Raw genomic sequence first — 27,348 nt, 5'->3', positions numbered from 1 at the left:
TGGCGTCGTGGATGGAAGAAGGGGGGTGAAAGAAAATTTTGGGGCTTGATTAATTAGGTATCTTAGGTACCTCTATATTTATCGTTTTTGAGGGGGTGGCAATGACATAAGTAATTCATTTATTTCCTATTTACTGACGGAGAACTGTTCATATTACTATCATATACACCTGCGATATACCAAATACATATTTATCAAATACTTTACAATGTATTATTCGAATAAGAACTGTGCTCATTAATATCTAATTAACAAGAACTGCCCGTCTGTCTACTTTACTTTACACGTGTGGTGCGGTCTAATCCCAGCATCCGCAGGAACTCGTGTTTCCAACCGTCAAAATCATTTTACCCCAGGACCCCCCAATGAACGCCGATAACACCCCACTCGAACCAAAGCGTGCAGCCGTATTTTATTTCCGTCATATTCATGCCTTGGTACCACCAAGTCGAAGATGATCCCAAACAACTATTTCAGGATTTCGTTAGCTTTTGATTTACAAGATTTTTTATATTCGAAGAATCAACTCACTCCTGAAGCCTAGGTCCTCCTCGAAGAACCACTCCATCACTTGTTTTCCGTGCTTCATGCCTTCTCCGCCGTATGAGAGCGCGTTCTTGCCTACCGCGAGGCCGATCATGGGCGGAACCTCGGCTAGTTCGTTAAACACGGGTTCTTTGCCTTGTATGTCCTGCAGCATGAGTTGGTGGATGTTCAACCCCGCATAGCGGCCCTGGTGCATCGCCGAGCCGCATCGCCTGATGCCTGACCAGTTGATCAGATCCCCGACGGCAAAGTGGGACTCGGCGTTGGCGACCTTGTCCGAAGAGAGCTGCAGAGTTGGCCGGACGTTGACATAGCGGTCCTCAGTAAGCGCATCTTCGGGCAGATAGGTGGTTGACGGCACGCTGTGGGAGATGGCCATGACGACTTGGCTTGCGATCATTTTGTGGCCGTTTTCGAATTCTACCTCGAATACCTCGGTGCCATCTTCGTTCTTCACGGGCGTCTTGCTCTTCAACCGGTGGTTCAAGAGGACGTCGACGCCGGCTTGTTCCGTCAGGTCTAGCGCGCAGTCCTTGACGTTATCAGGGAGAGGCTCGGCCGATAGCAGCTTAGCTCGGGAGTGTGCCAGCGTAACCTTGACGTTGGGCTGAACCTCTTTCAGCTCAGCAGCCATCTCAATACCCACAGCACCTATTTTCGCATTAGCAAGGGTTGAAAGGAGATGTATTAGAAGTAAGCCAACTGACCTCCGCCAACAATTAACACTGGTGCGGTGCTGTTAGTTATGGCATCGATGTGTCGACGGGTCTCTTCGAGATAATCCTTTCTCCTAGTCGATTGCGGCACTGCAGGCCAGGCACGTCGGAGTCCAGAAGAGGCAACGAAGAAGTCGTACCCCTGGTCCCGTTCTGCTTGTTCTGGCTGTTCAATAATTGTCGCTATCTTGTTCTCGCAGTCGACCTTGCTGACAGTACCATGGACGAACCTCACGTCTGGTCTCTGCAGCACAGGGATATCTTTGAAGTTTACCCAAGCCTTCTCAGCGTAGCTATTCGACGCGAAAGCAAGAGGTGAACCAATTACATGGTCTACGAAATTACCAGTTAGTTGGTGTAATTAGGATGTAAGGGTTCTACATACAGAAGCCATCGCGCTCATCGACAATGGTGATCTCGACTGGGATAGGAGACTCGATAGTGTCGCATTTTTCGAGGAGGTTGACAGCCACAGCTAGGCCGCCGTAGCAGCCACCGGCAATCAGAATTTTATAAGGGTTGGCGTGAGTGCGCACGCCGTTGGAGATAGCAAGATGGGAAGCCATTGCGAATCTTGTTATCGGAGAATTGATTGCAGTGAAGTGGAACTTTGGAGCAGCTGCGGTTGCGGCCAACGAGGAGAGAATGCAAGAATGTTTTAAAGAGCGAGTTGAGAATCTAGCAACAGAGCCGTTCAAGTGATGAAAGCAAATGGCAATTGTTGAGCGCCGCAACATCAATCTTTATGATTTTCCTTTTCTCTTCTCTTCCTTTTCTACCTTCGAACTCGAGACGGCAAGCTGCGTAATAAATTGAGCGGAGGAAGTATGAATGAAAAGGAGAGTGATTCAAGGATCAGCCAAGTGCCAATGTCAGCTTCTCAGTACACGGAACAGGGTTTGGAATAATAGGATGATAGGCGAAAGAGACATTTAAAGAGTCAAGAAAAGTATCGACGAGGCAAAAGAAATTAAACATGGAAGAAATTCGTAAGTAACAGGCCCAACCCTAGTCAATATGTACCGAATGTATCAAGACAGATGAAATAGGTACACTTGGGGAATTACGGGAATTAGGCCCAGGTACTTTAGATCTATACTACCTAGTGTACCATCACTGGAACTGGGGCTCCATTTTGTTCCGTAGCGAATGCCAAGGAGGACACATGATCCTTTTATATCAGGGACGTAAAAAGTTACATCTCATACCGTGTGAGTCTCTATCGCAAGAGGTAACTAACAACCTAGTAATATATTTAAACCTATTAGTTTCTCAATTCCCTTCCTACCTAACATTCCAAGCCTAGTGAATTGTCATTATACTATAATTATAATATTCTTTTCTTCTTCTTTTTTTTCTTTTTTTTCTTTTTTATGAAGGATGCGGGAATGCCAGCTTCGGTTAGTATGGCATTATTGCTAGATATGGATAATGTGTCCGGTCTAGTTTCGATGTTTCAATTTTTGACTAGATCTGATAAGAGCGAAAAAAAGGAAAGAAAAAGCGGTGATCACGTCAATGCCCCGCCGATATAGTGGGTACCAAGTTATCAGATCCGCAGCTTGCAGGGGTTCGTCGTGAGAGCTAGCTGCGAAACCGGCTTTGAGTTCGGCCAATGTGATCCGAGGATTGAAAGTCTAGATACCTCGGAGTACCTTTACTCGTACTCGTATGTACATCGCAGTATATTGTGGTACCTAAGGTACCTCAATGTGTAAGGGCTATGTATTTATGTATTCCTTCACACCAAATTTGCCAATCTTTAGGTACTTACCTCTCATCTTTTCGCCGGATCAGCTTTACCCGGATGACCTGATGAAATTCTTGTGGGAATTGACTAAATACCATTTAGGTTATATTGTAAGATTATGTTCTTGGTGTTTTGAATACTATTGTCGTTGACATGCCGTCGGTGCCGGCATGTCTCCGTAGCCGCATCTAGCCGACATTGGATAAGAACTAAAGCGAACATTAACATCGATGAACTATATCAAGATCGTGTCACAGGCATTCAGAAGGCTTACATAGAGACTTAAACACCAGGTATAAGTAAGAGGTACCTAGCGGTGAAATACGAGGGAAGTGACTGCGAGAATATACACTGCAGTGAGAATCTGTTGTTCTGCCTGTTGATTCCTTAAGGCTTCTAACGTCATCAACATATCAAGCTAAGAGCCTCATTTACCGTTTTTAGCGGCGAACTATATCCGATCCCCCGGTAACCAACCGCCTGGCCTACTACATTCAAGATGCAGTTAAATAGGTGCATATTTTTCAACCCTTTCATAGATAAACGGTCTATAATCGGTATAGTATAGGATTATTATTTCTTAACTAAGACGCTCCATATAGTCTTTTAACTAACGCCGAAGAGATATCACTTAGTTCAATATTGTCAAGTGAGAGAGAGACAGAAGCACATAATCCACTTATATCAACAAATCAAAACCTCCAAAAAGGCCAAGAGAGCTACACGATTATAGGAATAGTAGAGTAAAGACTAACCAATCAGACTTAAACGGGCCATATACCTGGGGACATGTAGTGTACTACTATGTATGAGTGTGTCACTCATGGATTAGACTGGAATAGCAATTGTGCCAACATGAAGAAACCCCCCTTTTGGCACAGTGATTTGTTTCTGAGGACATGTGTAGAGACTCGAGAACCATGTCGCCTGGCTTCCATCCTCTTACATGCTATGTGCTCTGTCTTCTTTGGCACTCTAGCCGTCTCATACGATGTATGTGAGCGATGTCGAGCGATGCCGGGCGAAATATTCCGGACTACCGGGAAGGAGATAAACGTCAAGCATTCTGATAACTATTACGAATTAAAACGGTCAGGGAAGACATGCCCTATGTGTAATCTATTTCTAATGTATCTGGATCCGTGGTGGCAAATTCGGATCTGTACATACCACCGTACATGGTAAAGACAGAGCATCGTACACTTCGTTTTACTATTTCTTATGTGAATTCGAGTCTGGATTATGGGCGTCCAGAGAAGAGTGTGGGGACACCGAGACAGCAATTGGTGGATTGATTGGAGATTGCGAGATGGTGTATAACGACGAGGATCTTCTATTTTATTTCCTTCGGATTCCTCCCGAGGGCGTGGGTTTGGTTCAAAGGTCTGTCGAAATTGATACCAATACCTTTGAGAGGGCTGGCGCAGGAATGGTTAATGGAAGGTTCGCCGAGAAACTTGATATTCATGCTATCACCATCATCAAGTATGATAATGATAGATTGAGCAGGTGCTGTGAGAGCCGGTTCCTATACACCTCTCGTTGCCAACCCCTATATGTAACCCCACCTCGACTATTCATACACAATCCCTACACTAGGTTTAAATATAATTCACATAAGGTCTACCCGATTGCCGCATCTATGAAGATGCAAGACGAAAGGAAATATTACCATTAGATATTTTAGGGTTATTATCCTGATAATCCCAACCCTAATTTCCCGGTTATTTACCTATATTAAATCACCTGATGCGTTAGCGTAAGGATTAACTTCAAGGTATAGAAGCTAACTCAAAGTCCCGAAAACATGTAGGGCCTAAAATATACTTTCAGTACCCCTCTAATGGCTTTTTTGAGAGTTTTCCTCTGATTATTTCGCACTCACTCTGTGAAGTATCCTTTATTTTGTGCCTTGCTGTACTAGCCGCAGCCTGCTACGCTCAGGATGTCCGAATCTCTCATAACACGCTGCAAAGTCGCCGTGACCGCTTCGTTTAGCGAGAAGCCTATGCAAAGTTAGCCGTATCAATTGTAGTTCTTTAGGTGGTACTCGGATGGCGCGCAGTCCCAGTCCTCTGTAACAAGTCCAGCGTGTTTTCAATCCACCACCCTTTCAAGAGTCCTGTTTAGGTTCTCTCATTAATTTGCTTGGGATAAGTCAGGGTGGGCAGCTCCTCTATGCTGGATTTTGCCCCTTTCTTTGCTTCTTTATCCGCAGCCTTGTTTCCTGGAATGCCCATATGTCCTGGGGACCACTGAACTGACCAGCCCTCTAGTTCCGCCATGGCGGACTTGAAGTTTAGTACATCCTTCTGTGTGCAGTCCGGTGGGTGCCCGACCAAGCATTGGATAGCCGCGGTGTTGTCGATGCAGAAGTGGAAGGTTCCTGGTGGGCGAGTAACTGCCCATTTGGCGGCCTCCGAGGCTGCTCTAATCTCGGCATCGAGGACTTCTGCTTGTCTCATTGTCCCGTGTGCTCGGCCGACGATTTGGGCGTTAGAGTATGCGAGCCATCCCCATCCCGTTTCGCGTCCTTTCGACCCATCTGAGTATATCACTGTGTGTTCTGGTGGAATGCCGCCCAGCCAGGCGTAGTGGATATTCTGCCCCAATCTCTTATTACTAAGGACTGATGGGAGGGGGTGTAGTGCGTCAAGTTTGCGGGGTTTTGGGGGTCGGAGGGAGCCTCTCAGGCGTAGTTGTTCCACGAGTACCTCAGCGGGGGGTATTGCCGCTTCTCTATGGAGGATTGCAACTTTTGTCGTTCGCCAGACCAGGAGCACGGCTCTCGCTGCCAACTTCAGGGCTGAGTCCATTATTTCCAGGGGCCTTTCTTGTGCTTGTGCTGACTGTTTTTCTCCTGAATTTTGCCGCGGGTTTGAATAGTCCGAGCTACCATGCGTCCGCGCCGAAGGCCACTTATGGTACGATATATGCTGCCACTTTTTTTTTGGCTATGATGGCTGGCAGAGCGACGCTGTGTACTTTGTTGAGATGTTGAAGGAGTGTGCTGACTTCATAGCTTTTCTGGCCCAGAATTTTGCGTGTGAAAGGAAGGTGAGCTTGGAGTCGGAGTAGACTCCCAGCCATCTCATTGCTTCTCGCGTAGGGTTGTTACGTGGTTACTCATCTGGACGGTGTCGTCCCTGTGGCCGCATTTGTAGAAGTGTATGAGCTCGTGCTTCGCGGGGTCGAAGCTTATCGCATTATCCCCACCCTATTTAAGAGTGCCTCTTACATCTTCGGCCAGAAGTCGTGTCATTAACTACCGGCTGGGGTTACAGGGCTCAGCCGACTTTTTGCACTTTTTTTTCTTTCTCCATTTGGCAACCAAGCATTAGGTATGTTTGTTCATTCAACCCTACCTATTTCCCTCTTTAAACCACCACCCGTCCACACCTCTCTCCCCTCCCCTATCTAGTGTTAGACATGGATAAGGTAGTACTAGTTTTCCAAAGTAGATAAACGTATCATTAAATATCGTCTATGGATATTGCCTAAGGGCTTGTGAGACGCGCTTAGAAGCTTAAAACTTATAGCGATGTGCTTAATGTGAAAGCTGTCGTCATCAGCAGTATCCAAGGTTTTAAGGGGATTATAAAGGGGTCATATATGGCATTCCACAAAACTTAGTATTTTGGAAACTATATCTTGGGTTGACTGGATTCTTTCAGCACGTCGTGCGTAGGATGAAACAGTCGCTAAACTATCGCATGTCAGAGGCTTGGCAAGATAATACAATATAATGTGTCTCACATGGCACTGCTCTTGGGTTGTATCTCGTCAATTTTGTTTACTATTTATGCTTTGTTAACCGCCCATGTAATCCTTCCAATTTTATGTCGACAGAAGCTCTCTCTCCGGACTCATCTAAGCTTTAACTACCTAATTTCGCCTACTGGTAATTCTAATATTACGGTATTTTCCGTGAGAGGTCCTTGTACATGAAGATGTCAGCGTCAATCACTTAAGTTGACATCGTTTTACCTCTTGGCAGTGTACCGGTTTGATAGGCAGGTTATTTTCCAGCCCTTGCATCTAGTCTCAGGATTACCTAGGTAGTTTAGAGACTCGACGAAACCTCCTGAGACCTTTTTCGTATACAAAATCCGCGCCAAGTCATTCGACCATATTTTAAGTTAAGCTTTGCGCTTTCGATGCCTATAGAGCGTTTCCGTTTAATGTCACCAATTTGTGTTTGTTATGTAAGGTTCCATGATATTTGTCAGGATTCTAGAGTCATATCCTCCTAACTCAGACTCGAAGCCAGTCATAACACTATCCCAGTCTTGCTGCGCCATGGGGAAACCATAATCAAAGTTGGTTGGAAGCGCAGGGTTATGCGTTTCAGAGCCGTCGGTTGGGCGGATAAAAGACAGATCAGCATTAGGACTTTGCTCTTGATACTCCTTGAGCTGCAGTGAGGCTTCGTTGGAATTTGACACTAAGGTCGTAGCGATACGATACAATCTTTGGCAAGCATCATAAACTTTTCGAGCAGTCAAAGAATCTGCCGCCGGGGGCTCCAAAACTGATAGGACTGAGGAGAGTAGAGCTAGGTCTGCACTTGAAGATGTAGCTATAGCATTTCCAGCCAGGACGAGGAAAGGTGCGAATGGCACCAATGATAGAACCCTGTTCGAAGACGTTAAAATTAAAGCAATAACCATTTTAAGGTTGAACTTACACATTCAGAAACATGGACCACCCGAAAGCGTTTTTTTGTAGCATATACTTCCCCGCTTCCACAACTTTGGATAGCGCGGTCCGTGCAGCGCCTACGCACTCGTCGGAGCACTGGAGTGGGTGTGGCTGTAGAGAACGAGGTGGGAGTATCCTATACACAATGGTAAGGAGGCAGTACATCTTGATATCGAGCAATACCCCGGCAGCGAAATACAATTTCTCCCAGATTGGATCGTCCTCATGTATCTAGTACTTAGCGTTAGCAATAGACCGCAAGTAAGAACACATGAATCCATACAGCTGCAACGACCTCCTTAATTCTCAGGAGTCTATTAGCAAATTCCTCAGCATATTCGATACGAGTTTGCTGTGGAGCACGCAGTGCTGATGCAGAAAATAATTTCTGCTGTATCTCCCCTGCAACTATGGAGTAATCAACAAGACCACCATATACCCTATTGGAGTTAGCAGTATCAGTCAGTTAAGTAGGGGAGCAACATACCGGCCTGGCATAAGACGAAAATAATAGTCCGCGTTGACTGGATAGCAGTTTTCCACATCATAATGGTGGATAACAGGTGTTCTCCCACAGGTCAAAGCTAACCCTTTGTCCCACACATAAGTATGCCAAAATATGGTACTTTGCCGAGATTCGAGGTCATTTTTTGGATTTATAGGTAGACGATGATAGCCCAAATCTAGGCACGCCCTGGCGGCGGCAACCACTAATCTCCATGCAATCGCACTATGACCTTCTTTGATATAGAAGGTTCCCTGGCTAGTTAGAGCTACCCCTGAGCTTGAGTGGCTGGAGCACTTGCACTTACAAGAAGAACTAAGGCGCGACACGATTCCATCGACGGTTCCGAGCATAGACGGAGACCTTGCATTGCTGTTTCGGCATTTCTCTTCATTTCCCTGTTGTGAAAACGCAACGCATCAACGGTTGTGTCTATGCTTTTGCAATCATCTTCGCTGACGCCAAGGAAAATATAGTAGAGGCCAACGTTAACGCAGATCCATTTCCAAATTGAAATTGGCTCGATTGCGAAGTAGACGTCGCGGCAGAGGTCAATGAACTCATCTTCCTTGAATGTCGGAACATCGACGAAGAATCGTTGCTTGGATGATTTACTCATACGTAGAACCTTAAGAACAAGATCTATTGGCGGGAGTGGAAGGTCACGAATTTGCGGGTCGTATTGTTGAGAGGACTCAGGAGCTAGGGGGTCTGGCGTGGCATTTATACCTGTATCTACATCGTGAAGCAACTGGGCAACCCTCTGCGGGGATACTATCGAGGAAGTATCTAAAGATTCTACGTTAGTGGGATCCGGAGCTGTGAAGTTCGTTCCTAGTGTATCCTCGACTATATGAGCATGTGATAAGAAGGAAGGATCGCCGATATAGCCTTCATTGGCGCCTGATAAAGTAGGGACCTGTTCATCAATCATAGGTGGAGGAGTATGATGTGCACTCTCTGTAGAGGCTGCGGTTGAACTAGGTCCAGGGCTCCTGCTTAACAGTAGTGTCTGAAGCATTTCTTTGACATCGCCAAGTTGGCGACTGACATCTTGTACGGCCTCATCATATTTTGAGGATAGGAGAACGCGTTGTCGTTTCTCAGTTGCCCGATGAGTTGTGCGACAAAGAACGTTGAGCGTTCTGCAACTCGCGCATGGCGACCTTCTATCGCATTTTGTCTATTTAAGAAAATAGTCAATAAATAAGATAAATATTATGTCATGTTTTGAGTTAGTAACGTTGGGCGTACTTTTCGAGATTTACAATTATCGCACTAAGAGAACATTACATAATGTTAGCAAGGAGGTCGCTAAGTTATCAGCTATAAGAAGGCTTCAAACAAAGTAAAAATGGTAAAAAAAGACTGTATTAGTTTAAGGAATTTAGGATTGCGGAATTCTTACCGCTGGTCTCCGTTCTAAAGGAATACCGTTTTCTGTTTGTTCCATTTTTTAAAAAAAGAAAAAGTTGCAACCCCTATTCCGTGATTGAGGCGGCAAACGGAAAAGGGGATATTGGATTAGTTCCCAAAACCCCGGCTCCGGGTGTTACTTTACATTTGGTCGGATCCCGAGGCCCCCGACCATTCACGTCAAAATTGATTAGTAACAACTGGTTGCCTCCAAGGTAAGACGTGGCTGAGCAAAATGACGATGACTTCAATGTCGGGATAAGCATCTAAGCCACAGAGAGCCCCATACAATTTTATTTTCACAAATTGTGAAGGCAGTTCCGACACATACAGCAATTCCCAATTTGAAATGTAACCCCGGCTGCCCGGGCTGCCGGGTTACTTTAGAGGTAAATATTAGTTTAATGTGGAATCGGACTCTACTACTAGCTGCCCCAATTTAATAATAACAAATAACAATTCTGTAACCAAATAAATCGAAGAAAAAATACCTTGGTAGGACCAACGCGTCCGCCTCTATCCTCTCTCAAAGCTCCAATGAACATTTCAGAAACAATTAAAAGAACGGTTCACCCATAATCCAATCCTCTTTCTAGGACTTGCATCATGCCACTCTAGAAATCTTAAAACCTCCGGGGATGCGCTTCTGGAACACTTCGGTAGGGTCATATTTTGCGGCGACATCCCGCATGTGCTGAATATTCTCGGCGCCATAGGTCGCAAGGGGGTCCTGGATGGATTCCGCGTAGTTCAGGTAAATGAAGTCCAGGTCTCCGTTCAACGACTTTGAGATTTCTTTAACCTGCGCTGTTAGCATAGCCACCTCTGCTTTTGCTATGGCTAAATCCTTGTCGTCGGAGTTAACTGCGACACCGGCGGTGAACATGATGGCGTTGCCCCCGAGACTTTCTAGTCCGAGCATGTTACCACCTTTCTGCTGGGCAATAGTCGCCATATAAGAAGGAATAGGCTGGAAGAAAACCATCGTCGTGAACTTCTTTGGGTCGATGAGATTGCTGAGCCGCTTAATGAAATCTTCGTGAAGTTCAACGGTCTGACGGAGTATTTGTGGATTGTTGCGGAAAGTCAACGTTGTTCCGACATTCCTAAGCTCTGTTAACCATCTAACTCACCCCGCTACTCATCAAACAGGCCTAAAATGGGAAACATACTTGGTACCACCGACTAGCTGGGCGCCATTGGCAGCTTCTGCCATGTTCTGGACAGTGGCGGCCTTGGATAGGGCTGGGAGACTTCTAACTTTGTCGAAGGCTGAAGTTGCATTGCCATCTCCCTGTGTGTTAACGTAAATCGTACTAACAAGTGTCTCGGGGATAATCGAAGCGTTATGGCTCCAAAAGGTAAAAAAGGCATTGTCGGCGAAAGACTGGTCTTGATTGGCATATCCGACCACGGCATCAATGACGGAATCCGAATAGTTCAATCTCATGGTGCGTTTTTCATAGTACAGATCTCGCGTCGGGAAGGCTTCTATGTCGTATCGCGTGACGATGCCGTAGTTGCTACTGCCACCCTTGAGAGCTCGCCATAAGTCCGAATTCGCTGTGCTGTTGGCGTTGATGACAGTGCCATTGGCCAGCACGACCTCGAAGTTCTTGACAGTGTCGCAGCCAAATCCCACCCTTCCCGAGAAGAAGGAGTTACCACCTCCTAGGAGAAAGCCACCAACACCAACATCACCGTCTCTACCCCCTGTTACGACCACACCAGCCTCCTGCAAGTCTGCATACACGTTGCGCCATCGGCCTCCTGGTTGGATCTTGGCGAGTTTGGTCTCCGGATCGTAGGTCGACGAATTCATCATTGTCAAGTCGATAGTCACGCCATTGGCAATGTTATTACTTCCGGGGAAGCCGTGTCCGCCGCTGCGCACGGCGATGTGCCAATCGCCTCCGCCGTTGTTGGCCTTAACCAGTGCCGTTAATGCCGTAGCTACTTCCTCGGTGTTATGTGGTAAAACAAGGCAGCTGGGTCTCAGACGGGCGTTTTCCGAATACCAAGACTGTATCTGAGGCTCGTAACCTGCGTCTGTCGCGAAAAGTAGTCGGTCCCCAAGGCCTGCTTCTCTCAGAGCATCGCACTGGATAGTGTAAGAAGTTGGGTCAGGTTTATATCGTTATGATCTCTGCAAGCTTCTGTGCTTACCGGTACAATTCCACTGCTGTTCGATACTAGTTCGTAATTAGCGTCCTTGGGAACAAGTGAAGGAGGATCCCAAGATAATTCGGAGGCAGCTGTGAGCCTGCCAGCCAAGGCTACGACGCCAATGTAAGCTCTCAACATGACGAGTGATTTAAGCAGTTTGGCTCTTTTTGCACGAAACTAGGATATCTGGAACATGTGTCTTTTCAACAAGACAAGATCTAAAGTGATTCCCGCTTATATATATTTATATTATCTACCACTTCATCTTAACCCAATAAACCATTTCACCCCTAGCATCGATACATTTCCTATGGTTGGGTCATTTAGAGACGCTGATGATGCCACAATAGCATCCATTTGCCAGGTATCCACTGTGCTGAAGCTCCTATTATGGATGCCTGTCGGGACCCTAGGGATCCGAGGCGTTTAAGAGCCGATGTCCCGGACTAGGGAATGCTGCGACTATGCTATGCCTTCACATTCGCTGTCTAAGGGAATTTTGATGTATGCGGTTCACTGAGGTGCCTAGGTACCTGCCTATCTACCTCTGATCCATTTCGTTTCTCTTTTCTCTTTCCCTTTTCCCCTTTATCAACACCTCGAATTGATCATCGAAACATGGTTGTTCGAGCATTGTTTTCATCGTGCTTTTCTCTTTCACGCGCGATGGAGTGTATTTTTGACAGGTCAATGATTGTTAATTACAAGCGTAACTACGAGTGTGACTACCTGGGTAGGTACCTAAAGTAACGAAGAGAAAAAGAACAGCGTAAAGCATATATCGCAGTATTTGGCGATTTCGAAGGGATCCCTACTATGATTAATTAGCTGAGCTGTATATAAAATGATCTCCTGTAGACTACTAGCTTAGATCTCTTTTCTTTCTTAATTAACCGTTATATTACCTCTAAGATCTCCTTTCACTTTACGTGACAGTATAGAAATTGGAGCCCTAAGAATCCTCCTCTTTGCTGACGCCTTGTTCGCCCATCCCTATTCCTATGGCTTCGGCTTCAATTTCACTATTTCCGTTGTCGTTATTCTCACTATCCTCGTCGTCTTCGCTGATAGGTTCATATTCATTTCCTAATCCGCTAAAGCTATGGTCCGGGTGCACTATATCTCTCGAACGATAGCATTTGAAGCATAAGCCGAAGTTAGGGCACTCATTACAGCAGTAATACACTCCAATCAGACACTACGGTTGATTATTAGCGAAGTTCGTTGAGGGGACACGGAGCTACTTACTGTTAGACATGCGTCACAGAACCATTCACAACCCTCTAGTTGGCCTTTTCTTGTTGCCCGTGACGTCCTATCCCATCTTGGTCGAAGTTTACCTGTCAATGGCTTACGACCCTTTCCCTCCAAGACGTCGATAATTTCTCTCGGTAATCCGCAGAACTTAGCAAGTTTCAACGCGTTCCAGGTTCTGTCTAGCCCCGATCCAGAAACCTGTAATTCCGCTCCTCTCTCTAGCAGTTCCTCTATGATTTCCAATCTTTGGAACTCGAATAACGTTTCTGTCTGCCATCGTGGACAGATGCGCAAAGCCCAAAGTAATGGTGTCCACCCGTCGATATCCTTCTGATCGACGAGTTGTTCGGCCTTGCCTTCATCGAGAACATATCGGACCAGGTCCAAAGATCCACTAAGGACAGCAAAGTGAAGCGAGCCTCTTTGCATGCTGTCGCGATCGAGTAACTGAGCTCCATGCTGACGAAGTAGCTCAACTCTCTCTCTAGAGCGGTATAAGGCGAAGTGTATCGGCTTTCTGCCCATGGCATCAGAGACATTGACGTCCACACCCTCGCCATTGATTATAAGCTTCATAATATCAATGTTGGAGTTCAGAGAAGCTAAATTGAGGGATACTCCCCACAATGGACCTGATTGATTGATATCTACCCTGTTAGGGGCATCGTTGATGAGATATGTAATAATCTTGTCCTTTTCGTCGTCTTGATTACGATATAATGTTGCCTGTAGAGGAGATTGCTCTATCCCAGGACAAGTGATATTAACATCAGCATCGTGTTCACACAGAAGCTTTACCATGTCCAAGGATGACCAGAAACATGCTTGAATCAACGGACCGCCATACTGACCGCACTGAATATCTATCTTGGCTCCTTTTGATAGTAGATATTTAGCTGCCCCTATATGGCCTTTCATGGCTAATCTGCAAAGAGGCGTGAGACCGTATCCGTCTATGCTTTCAATGTTTGAGCCTCTGTTGACAAGAAGCTTGATAATAGAAAACCCGTCTTCTGGATTTAGGATCCCTGCAGCAACGCTTAGAGACGACTTTCCCTGTGTACTTTCGCTACCTTCTAAGGATATGCCATATTCTAATAGCATTCTAACAATTGTAGGATTTTTGGTGGAAACGGCACGATCTAATTCTAAACGCCCCTCGTCTGGTGACTTTCGGGGGTCGGTTTCGGCATCGAGGAGGAGCCTTACGGATCCTTCGTTATTATTGTCAAGTGCTGAGAGGAGGGCATTTTGTTTCGACTCTATACTAGGTTCGAATTCCAGATGGACCTTTATAGTATCCCCAAAGCCATTACTGGCAGCAATATCTAGCGGCGTGAATTTTGTCGTAGTTTTCGCGTTCACATCCGCTCCGGCTTCAAGGAGCATGCGTGAAATCTCAGCGCTGTCGTAAGCTGCATGAAGGGGGCTCCATTGTTCACCATCACTACATATTGTGATGCTGGCCCCATTCTCAATTAGTAGCCGGACAATTTCTATGCGTTGGAAATATGCCGCGAAATAGAGAGGTGTTCCCCCGCCGAAACGGTTGTCAATATCGGCTCCAATATGAATAAGATGTCGTACGCAGTCCTCCCTGTTATTCACCACAGCCCTATGGAAGCAAAATTTCAATATTTCATCCTTGAAAGTAAGCTTAGAGGCTAAGCTAACTATGTGTTCAAACACAGGGAGCTTGCTTCCATGTAGAAATACAAACTCGATAAATGACTTCAAATTTGTCTCCGAGAGCGCTCCGTCTACTGTTAGCAACTGTTCAAAAAGCGGATCAAGCTCTCTTTCGATCGTTCGAGAAACTTTTGACCTATAGTCCTCTTCCTCCGGATTAATTGACCCCTTAATACAGCTCATCAGTATTTGGCCACACTTAATATGCCTTGTTGTGATGACTTCGTCCAGCATAGCTATGACAAGCTCGCTTTTCAGTCCAGCAAGTTCCGGCCTCTTCAAGATGACGTTGAAATTGGAAAACTTTCCAAATTTGATGGTGATATCGAGCAAATTCTTGTAATCCTGTTTCATATCGGGCTGACTACGCTCAACAGCCGCATTTAGCAGAAGTGTAACTGCATGAGGGCTGGAATATTTGCAAGCAAGTTGCAACGAAGTCCAAATGTCTGCGTGAGAAACCACAAGATCATTCTTAATAATGATCTCGATGACTTCGTATTTATTTCTTGCGCATGCATGCTGAAGGACGGATATGCAATGACTGATGGTATCCGGAACTCCTTTCTGTTTCGCTAGCGGGATCAACTTTTCCACCGTTATAATGTGATTCAATGAAGCAGCTCGACACAGCAATTTGTATGGATCGTTGATCATCTTGGGGGTTGTTAACGCGAAATCTATCAGCCCTGATATGATCTGCTCGTCTCCTGAGTGGAAAGCTGCCAGAATTGTACTATCCAGTATTTCAATCTTTTGAAATGGTAGGTTTAGTAGATGCTGTACTACTTCTCGTTGGCCTGCTTTCGAGGCGTATTCAAGTAGCTTAACCAGCTCGTGGTCCTTCAAAGTAGCCAATACCCCAGTACTGGAGAAGTTTAGGAGAGCGCTTAAACCATGTATCGCAAAGATATACTCTGGACGGACGCTTGGTTGATGGATATGGGAGAGTGGGTTTGCCAGAGCCCAATATAACTTAGCCCAGGTAGCTTGCAATTCCTGATCTTTCAAGAATTCTTGAATCTGGGGGTTAGTTGAGCACCATTCTATCCCCGACAGTACCGCATGGCGAGGCCAATATTGTACAGCATAGGCAAGGAAGTGATGTCTTAAAATTAGACCATTTTCTTCTGTTTGAAGTTCAGCTGTTGATAAATCCCGACCTCTTGAGGAGGTTATATACTTTAGACACAGATTCATAATCTCTTGATGATCATGCTCACGAGTTTCTTCGTGTCCGGTTCTGCGTAGGGACTTGGATAGGATGCTAGGAATAAACGGGTGCGCAAAGCCAACTTCGTTCCCTTGTGGTTCGAGCAAGCCGCATGACAGTAAAGTAATGCCCTCGGGCGGACGGCAGTTTGTGGTAATGCTACCTTCCTTCGCTTGGCCTATCCCAGAAACTATCCAAATGTCTTGAAACTCCGTAATAGTCAAGGGTCTGACAGCATGAAGCACTAAACGGAGGATCCTTGCGATCTCCCTTTCTGGCACAAGTATGGAGTCTGATAATTTCGAGGCATTTTTGCGGTGTGACATCGGTAGGTTTAGAAAATAGTTTGAAGTCACTGGTCAGCAAGGTTAAGTCAGAAGTTCTAAGCCACCCCAGGACGACTTTGCATAGTTTCTTGTCTTTGCTAAACTTCTGCAAGAGGTCGTCAATCCGTGCCGCAATTCCGTAAGTGTTCGGACGCTCTTTAATCAGCCGTATAAGCGCTAACTCTTGTTCGAAGTCCTTAGTTATCTCTTTGGTTGTCTGGATAGGCAAATCGATTTCAATATGGCCCGACCCATGAAAATTTTCGGGAAGACTAATACGTGCCCACTTCAAGCAGCAGTCTTGTTTCGTAGGTTCATCTGCATGTGTTGCAAGGATCCTGAAGTTTATCTCGCATTCGTTGGCCAATTCATTAAACATGTCCACCAAGCGCTCATAAGAGGCAACATTTTCGTCAAAGTTGCTGAGGACACACGTAATGCCATGGCCATGGGAGTCGAGTAGCAGCAGGATTTCATGAAACAAGGAAAATAAATCTTCCAAGGTAAAGGTACCGAACACTGAATATCTCTCATGCCAACTTGTAAAGGCATTAGAGAATAGTGTCTCTTGGTCGCCATACCGGAGCTGAGCGATAAGCTGACCCAAAAAAGAGTACAGCACTGCCTCCGCTGTGCCATACCGACGGTCCAAGAGCGAAAATGCGAAGTAGAGCCAAACAACATCGGCGCCTTCTATACGTTTATCACCAAGATGGGAGAACATTGTGTTACCTACCGAAGCTGCAGTATCTCGCGATTGACACTGAACTAAGAGGTAGGTCGGTGATTGTTTGGTTTTCCAATCTAAGAATGCTTTATCATCCAATATTTTCTCTAGCCACAGCGAATTGCAGAGCATTAATTCAGGGGTAGCCGGGGGTGGTGCTTGTAACGTGAGTTCCCAAATATGTCTCCTGATGTCCTGGTCTTTCGAAATATGAGTTAGGGAGATCGTTTAATACACACACACACACACACACACACAAAAAAAAAAAAAAAAAAACCCTTTGCTTGCAGATGAATTGACGGTTGATGTTACTTACCACGTAATAAGTCCGGCTTTAATAGTTTTACTATGTGTTCAAAGGCATCATCTCGTGATAGTAGTTCGCTATGTGTCGACGGCTTTATGACATAGGTGGCTTCAGATGGACGCAAGTTCATCAGCCCGGGTTCATCAAAAACCTTGAAACTGTTAGAAGCTTTGCTGGGATTTATGAGATAGGTTTAAAGGTTAAAACTAACGCATGTCGACTGGTTCTCATGGATGGAACACACATTTATGGTTGTTGCAGCCATTGAGATACTTAAATCTCGAAAATGACTACCGGCCTCAGCTATTAAATCGGGTAGGAACCCCGCGAGTTCCCATGCATATTCTTCTGTTGAGTTCGTTGAATGGCTATTCTGGAGTAGCTTAACAAGACCTTCCCGTAGCTTAGTAAGGTTGGTATATTCGTGTGGACATCCAAGATATACCTGCAATAGATTCAATATGAGCACTTAAGTACGATGGACGTCATCAATGGATTTTCTTACTATCGTGCTGACTGAGAAGAAGACACTCCCGTACTTTCCAAGGCGTTGATATGCATACACAAGCGCCTAAGTTGAAGATAGATTTAGATTAGGCATATGCTTAGGGAGATGAAATGTACTGACATTCTTGATCAGGATGCCGCCAACATCATGTCCTATAAGCACCATACCCCTAGTCTATAATAACAGGGGAGCTCAGTCAGAGATGTAATTATATTGAGCGATATGCTACAGTACCTTTGGGTCTTCCCTAAAGCTCAGTAGATTATCGAGGAGCCTCAAGGTCTCGGCCTTTGCACCTTCGGGAGTGAAAACGGTCTCAAATCGTTTTCTCTTGGCGTAATTGAATATAGAGACCCGACAGCCAGGGTAATCATTGGGAAGCCGACGGAGAATCCAGCTATCATCATTGAGAATTGGTTTAGAGTCGTCCTCAGCTTCGTCTCGAAATTCAGTCAACCCGTGTACGAACACGAAGCTAAGAAGATAGAGTCAGTGCGTTCGCTATCCTTGATGAGTGGGTATTGAACGACAAACTCACTCAATAGAGGGTTCTATAGATGGATCAACTACAACTTCCAAGTCCATTGCTAAATAATACACACTGTCATTGTTTTGCAATCTCGTGGGAATTCTGGTTGGGTAAGTCAAGCAAGCAACTTTGAGAGGTTGCCGAATAATTAATCCCGTAATGATGGGAGCTAGTTTACCTTAGATACCTACCTTAGGTAGGTACTTAGCCTAAGGTAGAGAATAGTATCTTCGGGCTTACATCATGATGGGCGGAATATACCGATATCGATCAGAATATGCATACCTAGGTACCGTAAGTTAGCCTAAGTTGGGTATCTACGCAAGCAGTCGACAATTCCTTCCATACCAACAAGTGACCAAGCGAACGTAAACATTAATTGGCCCTCCACATGTCTGATAGCATTGCTAATGAAAAAGGTCTCCATATCGATGCGTTATTAGTACGGCTGTCAGCAAGTCAGAATCTGCAAGCCGGCTATCAATATTACCTTAATTAAACTATGATTGGACAAGGTCAATTATCTGTGGTATTACGGATTTCAATTACCTAGGTAGGTAGGTAGGTAGCTTCAACTATAGTATTCAAGTCATTCTATCTTACATATAATGCACAAAATTCCCTCAAGTTACACCATAGAAGCAGGCTGGCAGGCTCATGTCCATTTCTGGTCTCGGTCCTTGGTAGTCTTTGATAAGATAGTTGTGACTGTGACATCCGAAAGGCCCTCCAACCTTACCATCCCAAGCTCATCTGTGTTGTGTTCGTTTTGTGAGTCATTAATAGCATTCTGTGCCGGGTCGAAGTTGACAGGATCGTCCTTGGGGTCCGATTTCAGACAAGATTGCACGGATGTAAGCCAAGATGGCGTAACTTTCATGGTGAAGTGCGCTTGAAAGTGTGACATATCTTCGCGCCTTAGCCGAATGGCAGCCTGCATGGAGGTTGGTACACCGGTTTTTCCTGTCTGATTCTCTCTTAGAATCCATTGCACTCTATTAGGTTTACCCCAATTTCGGCTTTTCTCCTTGAAGCCTTGAACTTTCGTCATGTCCACCGCCTCCTTATCCACTGTCTTCTCCCGTTTGAGCTCCGCATTTAATATGCCTGTGACTGGCTCGCTGACCTGCAGAACGCCTGCATGAACGACTGTCTCATGCTGCGACTTATAATCAAGAGTAAAGTAACCGTCTGGGTAGATTTCTTCAACAATAGGAGTGGGGTCTCCCTTAGCCTTGGGCGAAAAGGTTATCTCTATTTCAACCTTCTTGATTCGATGCCCGTTTTCACATGATTCAAACCGAAAGTGGGGGACAATTATCGAACAAAGGTCATCATTGTCGGTTGAGAAGTATCCATGAATGATGTCTTTCAAATAACAGCTTGCAGAAACAAGGCCTCCTCTAGAAATCACATCTTGCCGTTGCTCATTTGGATAATTTGGATCGTTCTCTGTGCGAAAGTTTGCGTCTGTGCCTGCTTCTTCATGGAAACTGAAGTCGAGAGTACGAGAAGGAACCCCATACTCTTCCATAGTTTCCAATGTTGCTTTTAGGCTCTAGGTATTACTGTGCAATATTCGTTTGTGCTAGGGACTTTTGTTGATATGTACGATCTTACGTTGATAGCAATAGCTATGAGTAAATGAAGACCATTATATAATTTGTCCGGCGTTGTTCGTAGGTACTCATGACCAGACCGAAATAACAGCCCGCTTTCTATTATTTCCTTAGGAAGTAGTTCGCCGGTGCTTATGTGGCGATTATTGATTCTATACATAATACAACCCACCTTAGGCCCCTATGCAGATGCAGGGCTTTTGTGTTACCCGAAGGTGGCCTCATGTTGCGATACATATGTACCCCTAGGTAAGGTAGGTATGTAACCAACTGGAAGTACGCACCACTGACCAGTCCTGCATGGGCTTAATTGGTCATTTTCAATATTATCATAATATATGTTATAATTATTGACTTTTGCTATGGCGTATCTGTTTTTAGAGCCTTTTCTTGTCTTTAAGAAGCAAATCGTGGGTTTGTTATTCATATCTCTTTGACACTACAATCCAACGAAGAACACGACACCACTAGATAATATATCAGTAACATCAAATTTGATAGCTCAGACCAAGACTACACTCGCATGACCATGGACCAAGATACCGAGACAGGTCCCTCGGAGGACTTTGACATCTCTGACGGGAGCGACGAAGCCGATGTGGACGAGACGGCGATGCGCAAGTTGAAAGAGATTCAGCTAAGCATTTCCGACAAGAACTTGAATCTACAGCCAAGGGACGCACTTTTAAAGTTCCTAAATGACAAAGGATATATGGACTATGTAACATACGATCCTGGATATGATAGGGAAAACCTACTCCATTCCATGGCGCAGTCCGAGGCAAGCAGTGAGCTAGTCAAGTATCTCATAGAAGAGGCCCCTAACCTCATGGACGGAGTAAACATTTCTGGACTCCGTCCCCTTTCCATCGCAATTAAACGCAAAAATAATGAATTCATTACGGCCGTTCTGGAAAGTTATTCTGCGAACCAAAATGGTCTAGCAGACCTATTGGACCAAGGTGGAGATAAAGAGAACTGTATTCATGAGGCTATCATTAGTGGCTTAGACCCAGACCTGGTTACAAGATTGATACTGCAGGCACACTCGGATACCCTGGAAGCTCCGAATGGCGCTGGCATGACACCTTTGCATCTGGCTGTGGATTACCGAAAATGTATAAAAGGGCAGTTTGATGTCGTGCGTGCCCTTTTGGAGAGGAATGATGCTGGCCTGGATAAAGTTGGCGGCAAACCTGACTTCATGTCGGTTTATCGATATCATACACAACACAAGCCGAGAGTATCGAATAAACAAGAGCCAAATGGTCGCTCCTTCGGCAATAAGGAGATTCTCCTTATGAATGACGGTTTGAACAACCCACTTGTTGGAAAGGGTAAATATCCTAAGAATATTGCATTAAACGAAGAAGAAAGTGCGAAACGTAGGGAATATAAACAGGTGTCTATTCCCAACAAAGCTGGGGAGACGAATCCATCTCTGCGAATCAAACCGGAACCTACCTCTCATTTGAGGAGAGTGTCAACTTCGTTGATATACAAAACCCCACAACAATCGGCAGATTTACAGCCCATGGCATTACTTAATGTACAACCTCCTCTCCTCGAACACATGAAAAGCGCCGATGAAGGACGGAGAATGGGAAACGCAGATCTGACAGATGCTCGACGTCCTGGGGGTGACCCAAAGAGAAAGCCACGAACAAAAAAATATTTGCAGCGTAACAAACAAGAAGCTATCTTGGATACGGAAACAGCGGCCAAGATAGATAAGGAGCTAAAACTCCATTATCTTAGATCTATATTCGAACAATATAATCAAGCTCAGACCACAGTTCACACGGACCAGCCTTCAAGGGCACGAAGAAATCACGATACTGCGGTCCAGTTTTTGTATGGCGACAATAAGAAAAGTAAGTATCCAAGTGTCCATCCTGTCATTTTAGGGGAAAATATTTAACTCACAAATTTACATCGCAGATATGCATATATGTTTCAGCTTTCTCCAAGGACCATCGAAGATGAGCGCAACGAAGTTTGAATTAACCTACCAAGGATTCAATTTCGATTCCGTGTTGCAATACGTAGCTTTCCGTCAGGTCCAATTCACGAAACCGCAGAAACCTCTCAGAAGAAATGATGCAGTTCATAAACCCCCCGAAGCCATTGCTGGCAATGGCCGAAGAGATATGGAAGTGCCATTCGAGTGGCTATATCAAGCTAAAGGAGTGCGCAATATTATAAAAGTGATAGTTGACGATCTCGAAAGTCCTTCTCATAGCGACGAGTCAATAGAGACAGCTCTGAAACGATTCGATATCGAGATACTGGACTGGCGAAAGATTGACCTGTGCCCTGAAACAATATGCAATTCGTGCAAGAATCTACGGGTATTACATCTTTGGTGGAGCGGGAATAATGCAATGTTGCGAGCGTGGAGTGAACCAGATGGACTGGTGAAGTTGCAACAACTGAAGGCAATCCACCTTCACCAAACACAGGTAACATAAAAACCCGTTCATACATGGAACATTAAATTTACTGAAAATCCAATTATCTATTAGGACTTAGATTCCGAACTTTGGACACAAAAGAAAGTCGAGCAGTTTAGGGAGAGACTCAAGAAGGCTCGCGACGCCCAGAATAAGGATAGAGTTGGGAAAGATAGGTTCCCGGATATTCATGTTCCCCCTCCACTCAGGACAACTACTATAAACGAAAGACATCACGGCGACTTAACACCCGAAACCGACCCCAAAGTGCAACGCAAGACACACAATTGGCTCCATATCATGGATACTTTTGCGGACGGTATTGCGAAATTTACTCCTCACCGCGAGGGTAGTTCCGCTGCCAATTTACCCGAGAAACTAAGGAATGATGTCACCGTCGCTCTGATTGATGATGGGGTCCAATTTGGACATGAGTCGCTTCAAGGAAAAATCATAGACGGCTGGAGCTTTGACGACGGATACGATGGAGCAGACTTGCCAGGAGCCAGAAAGCCGTTCCACGAGTCACAAACAGGACATGGGACTCTGATGGCCAATATGATTTGCAGAGTCTGTCCGGCCGCAAAGATATTTGTTTGTAGGCTCAAAGTCGTCTCGGGGAATGGCTCAAAGTCTCACTTCACAGCAGAAAGTGCAGCCGAGGTAAGCGACCAAGAGCAGTTATAACTACATATGGAAAGACTATTACTAATTACGACCGCTACATAGGCAGTTGAGTACTGTGCAACACGTGGGTTTGACATCATTTCGATTTCGTGGACAGTGATGAACACGATAGAGGCGAGACAGGCAGCACATGATAAGAATCCTGACGGCAAAAGTCCCACTGAGAGGATTGATGACGCTTTAAGCCGCGCCTATCGTAACGGCGCTCTTATATTCTGCGCTGCCCCAGACGAAGGGTTAATTACAAGCATCGAATTCCACAAGTACTACCCCGTGGGTTGCCCAGGCCTTTCAACCAAAATATTCAAGATCGGTGCCGCCACGGCGAATAACGTGGGGCATAGCCAAACGGGAGAAGTGGGGCAAATTGATTTTATCCTTCCTGGACACGAAGTAACCGAGAGAGATGAAGGGATAGATGTTGAGAAGAATAGCCCGAAAACAGGGTCATCCATTGCCACTGCATTGGCGGCAGGGCTAGCGGCTCTGGTAATCCACTGTGTGCGGCTAGCAGCAATCGAAACATATCAAAAGAGGCAGTCCGGCGAAGAAGGGGAACGCAACACAACCACCAACAAGACATTGGATGCCAATTCAATAACGGAGGGATCCCTTAATGCCGTGAAAAAACCTGAAGCCATGAAGAGGATCTTTGAACACATTCCTGGCGGTAGTCAGGACTCATCTAAGTTCTTGGAGGTTAATTCTACTTTCGGTGATCTTGGCAAGTTTCTTTGCGATACAGAGAATTCGACTGATTCGAAACTGGGCAAAATTGCTTACCTTGCTCGAGACTTTGTCGGCTGGGCTAGATGAATGTTGGGTCTCAGATATAGGTTAGATTCTCCGTTAACTTAGGTACCTAGCTAGGTGCCTATCTATTTTTGAACTACATTATTCCTTTCTGCATTGACCTTTTACCTATATTTGGTACCTACAAGTACACTTAATAGGGCCCCTCAAAGACGCCGCGTACGCCAAATGTTACCTAACTTTAGGAAGCTTACTTGATGACACAGCATGGGTCTAATCCAGGAATAACCTCCTTGCCAATATATAACACTAGTAGTAGACGAAGTCATACTAAATCGTTGGATCTAATAGTATATACCCCTGCCATGTTTTGACTTGATGCACTATTGCTGGCCTCTTCCTATCTTTAACAACTACATAGTGTCGCGAGGTAGACCAAAAAATATTTCTTACCCAGGTACCTAAGGTAAACAACTTTAGATGTCTCTGGGGACAAGAGCTAGGTACACATACAAACACCTCCTTTGTCTTTCCTATCGGACAGGTTCTTTGTCTCTTATGTCCGTCATGTAGTACCTGACACCTAGGTTATCCCTATATGTATACGATGTTATCAAATTATGCTGTGTATGACTTTACCAAGTACCATTTGTAAGCAACCAGTATTCTTACTGATTTAGCCATGCTTGAACCTCTGTTGCCCGTTAGGAGTTGATAGGAGCACTCACGACAGTTGGCCTCACTAATTACCCCTATTTTGCTACGACCAATATATGGCTCTATCTTACAAGACAGTCTATGACTGTGGATCCCCAGCAACCCAGGCAACCATTTTGTAAAGAGGCAGTCACTACTTGCATTTACGCATATATAAAATAGCTAGATCCTAATCCTGTAATCCTAATAATAAAACAACAACAATGTCACCACTTTTCTAGGGAATCACATGACTAGATGTCCAGATGACATCTCTTATGCCCGACTTTAGGAAGGATGTTGTGTCGGAGTGTAGTAAGAAGGATTACTCAAATAGGAAATTCTCGCTTAACGAATTGGGAAGACTAAAAGTGGAGTAAAACTTAACCAATTAGAAAAATGAATGAAAATGGAAAGATACATTGGTACTTGCCTAATGTACTGACTATGACATCCTCCTAAAGTCGGGCTCTTGTGGTCCCCTACACGGGGGGCCCTCGGTTTAACTTAATTTCTTAGGTGCCTGTATTGTTTAAATCGGATCTTTCTTTATTCTTAGGCTTACTACATTAGATATGGCATTTCCATTCGCGGATCATATCGTCAATAAACCAAGAAAACAACAAGTTATTATAGGTTCTCTTATAAAGGTTAATACTACGTAATGGAGGTTAACGATTAAGCTCAGATACAAGTGAAAATTTGTCGTAGATTTGTCTATTCTAGGCATCAACGAACGTAAGTACCTAATCTAAGGTATCTTAGGCAAGTACAATGCTCCTATCATATGAGGTAGCAACGCCGTATCTAAGGAAGTAACTACCTCTCTAGTGCACCTTCCCAAAAGTAATTTCAATAGAAACACCGTTCCCGTAGCTACCACAACTTCTGCAATTGTGCCTAATCTCGCCGCCTTGTGCAAGAATATTTAAAGAAAGCTTTCCCCGTCCTTTTCCTTCCCCCCAAATCTTTTTTTTTTTCACCATCCTTATTATTATTCCCAAACACTTCTATTTCTCAAAGCCTGAACGGGTCGGCTTAGTAACAACACTGTACTACGCGTTCCACCGCATGGTTGCGTGGTGGTGAGAGATCTCATCACCACTGGTCTCGAAGTACCTACTTACCTTAGGTATTCGTACCTGATACCAATTATTTTATTATCAGGTACAGTACCTAGGTATTTAGCCATACCTAAAAACATTACATGGGACGGCAACATGCAGCTACGTGCTGCTCAGGTAAGTAATCAATCGTACTTCCTCGCCCGGCTCTGGTTTGGGACCATTTCTCATATTCCTTCCGCAGAACATTTCCACTATCCCGAAAAGTCCAAGCTGAGGTATGCCGCTACATAATGCCGTCATGTCGGGTTATGAGCCACGAATAAGGTCTAGGAGGACTTTTAGTAAGTAGCACTCTAAGGTTTCTTCTATATTTACTATCACTTGTCTTAATGCTAACCGAATACTTAGTGCCCTACGTCCAATAGGTCTTCTGTTTGTGAGAATTATTGGCGGGTAAATCACCACAACTCTATTATTTATTTATTTGGTGCAGACCGGTAGAGTTAGTTCTTTCAACGGTAAGCATACCACACCTATCTGAATAGGCACCCCATAAAGAGGCAGCTGGCTAATTTAGATTGCGCATATACAGGGACCCTGGCCTTGTATCCTAAAAGCATGCTCCGAAAAGCATATCCGGGGTATCCGATAGGTCCAAAGATTGGCATAAGATGTGCAAACTCGTAAACGGGGCCCACTGTATTGGCAAGGGCAAATGTCCTGTAAGTGAAAACTTGCTTTAACTCTCTCTCACTCACTTTCTTTTATTCCTTTTTATTTCTTTTTCTTCCTATTTTTTTTATACGTCCAACCAAACTAATCACATGAATTAGCACGTGATGGAAATACTCCCCTTCCTCCTCAGTCGATGTGGAGTCCTGCTTCCTGGGGGCATGATGAACCGTCGCGACAAGTGCAAACCAGCTCAAACTTGCCCTTGACTTGGAGTTTGTCTGGCCGGCACACCTTGAAGGAGCGTATTAGATACTGAAGGTTTGTGGTCCTAAATTTGTTCTTATAGCTTATCTAATCTATTGCCTAGATGATAACGAAACTACTAATTCTATTACCAAGGTGTTAATTATATCACCTATTATTAAGCTCGACACCTCCATCATAAGGTCCCCTCACATCCACCTTACTGGGCAGAGCCATTATAGAGCCTAAGTATGGCAATAGCTTCACTTGCCCTATGGTATAACAGACGCTGCGGTTTGCCTGTTCTGGCAGATAATACAACTCGTCTATGCCATTTGGTTCCCGGTTTCAATCCGGCTATCAATCCGGAGGGAACTGTGAGAGACGACGCAGCACACCACAAAATAGGAAACCCATTCTCATAAAGACACTTTGGAACTCCATGATAAACACAGACTTTCCAACAAAGACTATGCTAAGTAAAGCATTATATACATACCCAGACTGAACGTATTTCAACTACCTATCCTTGCCGCTGAATACTTGCCACCTACCTGTACTTAGTTAGCATTTGACATTAAACAACCTATTGTCACGTTTCCACCACTACCTGATTTTCAACGATTCTGAGTTCCATGATTGCCAATATTAACTTGAAACCATAATACCTCTTTTTGTTTGACTTTGCGGGCACTGTTTCGATGAATGCGCTTCAGACGTTTACTTTATGACGACACAACTTCCAGCTCTAACTGTACAGTGCTTACATAATACATGACGAGTAAATTTATAAAGGGGG

At 44.8% G+C, this 27,348-nt stretch overlaps 7 protein-coding genes across 7 annotated transcripts; 2 read left to right on the top strand and 5 right to left on the bottom strand.

Annotated features, from left to right (window-relative positions):
* Nucleotides 1-199: 199 nt before the first annotated feature.
* Nucleotides 200-2,713, bottom strand: F4812DRAFT_440140 (FAD/NAD(P)-binding domain-containing protein). The gene is made up of 4 exons (XM_047935124.1): nt 1,648-2,713; nt 1,254-1,595; nt 532-1,197; nt 200-468 (listed from the first exon to the last, which is right to left on the bottom strand). The coding sequence occupies exons 1-4, from the start codon at nt 1,997-1,999 to the stop codon at nt 428-430; spliced, it is 1,401 nt and encodes a 466-aa protein (XP_047787533.1). The 5' UTR covers nt 2,000-2,713; the 3' UTR covers nt 200-427.
* Nucleotides 2,714-4,107: 1,394 nt separating this feature from the next.
* On the top strand, nt 4,108-4,918 carry F4812DRAFT_440139 (uncharacterized protein). The gene is made up of 2 exons (XM_047935123.1): nt 4,108-4,758; nt 4,804-4,918. The coding sequence occupies exon 1, from the start codon at nt 4,322-4,324 to the stop codon at nt 4,688-4,690; it is 369 nt and encodes a 122-aa protein (XP_047787532.1). The 5' UTR covers nt 4,108-4,321; the 3' UTR covers nt 4,691-4,758; nt 4,804-4,918.
* Nucleotides 4,919-6,782: 1,864 nt separating this feature from the next.
* Nucleotides 6,783-9,719, bottom strand: F4812DRAFT_440135 (uncharacterized protein). Its single transcript, XM_047935122.1, has 7 exons — nt 9,627-9,719; nt 9,487-9,496; nt 8,526-9,401; nt 8,201-8,472; nt 7,997-8,153; nt 7,700-7,944; nt 6,783-7,647 (listed from the first exon to the last, which is right to left on the bottom strand). The coding sequence occupies exons 3-7, from the start codon at nt 9,237-9,239 to the stop codon at nt 7,197-7,199; spliced, it is 1,839 nt and encodes a 612-aa protein (XP_047787531.1). The 5' UTR covers nt 9,240-9,401; nt 9,487-9,496; nt 9,627-9,719; the 3' UTR covers nt 6,783-7,196.
* Nucleotides 9,720-10,234: 515 nt separating this feature from the next.
* F4812DRAFT_466656 (FAD binding domain-containing protein) lies at nt 10,235-11,938 on the bottom strand (the record flags this gene model as incomplete). The annotated part of the gene is made up of 3 exons (XM_047938563.1): nt 10,235-10,740; nt 10,807-11,735; nt 11,801-11,938. The coding sequence occupies 3 exons, from the start codon at nt 11,936-11,938 to the stop codon at nt 10,239-10,241; spliced, it is 1,569 nt and encodes a 522-aa protein (XP_047787530.1). The 3' UTR covers nt 10,235-10,238.
* An 814-nt stretch (nt 11,939-12,752) lies between these two features.
* F4812DRAFT_462059 (uncharacterized protein) lies at nt 12,753-18,412 on the bottom strand (the record flags this gene model as incomplete). The annotated part of the gene is made up of 9 exons (XM_047937973.1): nt 12,753-12,998; nt 13,049-16,251; nt 16,316-17,212; nt 17,329-17,470; nt 17,531-17,764; nt 17,825-17,890; nt 17,948-18,001; nt 18,062-18,302; nt 18,366-18,412. The coding sequence occupies 9 exons, from the start codon at nt 18,410-18,412 to the stop codon at nt 12,753-12,755; spliced, it is 5,130 nt and encodes a 1,709-aa protein (XP_047787529.1).
* A 501-nt stretch (nt 18,413-18,913) lies between these two features.
* Nucleotides 18,914-20,103, bottom strand: F4812DRAFT_440128 (uncharacterized protein). The gene has a single exon (XM_047935121.1). The coding sequence runs from the start codon at nt 19,888-19,890 to the stop codon at nt 19,012-19,014; it is 879 nt and encodes a 292-aa protein (XP_047787528.1). The 5' UTR covers nt 19,891-20,103; the 3' UTR covers nt 18,914-19,011.
* Nucleotides 20,104-20,504: 401 nt separating this feature from the next.
* F4812DRAFT_462057 (uncharacterized protein) lies at nt 20,505-23,931 on the top strand (the record flags this gene model as incomplete). The annotated part of the gene is made up of 4 exons (XM_047937972.1): nt 20,505-21,849; nt 21,917-22,437; nt 22,501-23,091; nt 23,158-23,931. The coding sequence occupies 4 exons, from the start codon at nt 20,505-20,507 to the stop codon at nt 23,929-23,931; spliced, it is 3,231 nt and encodes a 1,076-aa protein (XP_047787527.1).
* Nucleotides 23,932-27,348: the final 3,417 nt, after the last annotated feature.

This window comes from Daldinia caldariorum (assembly GCF_022478825.1).
Source record: "Daldinia caldariorum strain CBS 122874 unplaced genomic scaffold F4812scaffold_16, whole genome shotgun sequence".
Taxonomy (NCBI): domain Eukaryota; kingdom Fungi; phylum Ascomycota; class Sordariomycetes; order Xylariales; family Hypoxylaceae; genus Daldinia; species Daldinia caldariorum.
Note: the sequence above shows the minus strand (reverse complement) of the source record. Positions and strands in the feature narration are given on the sequence as shown.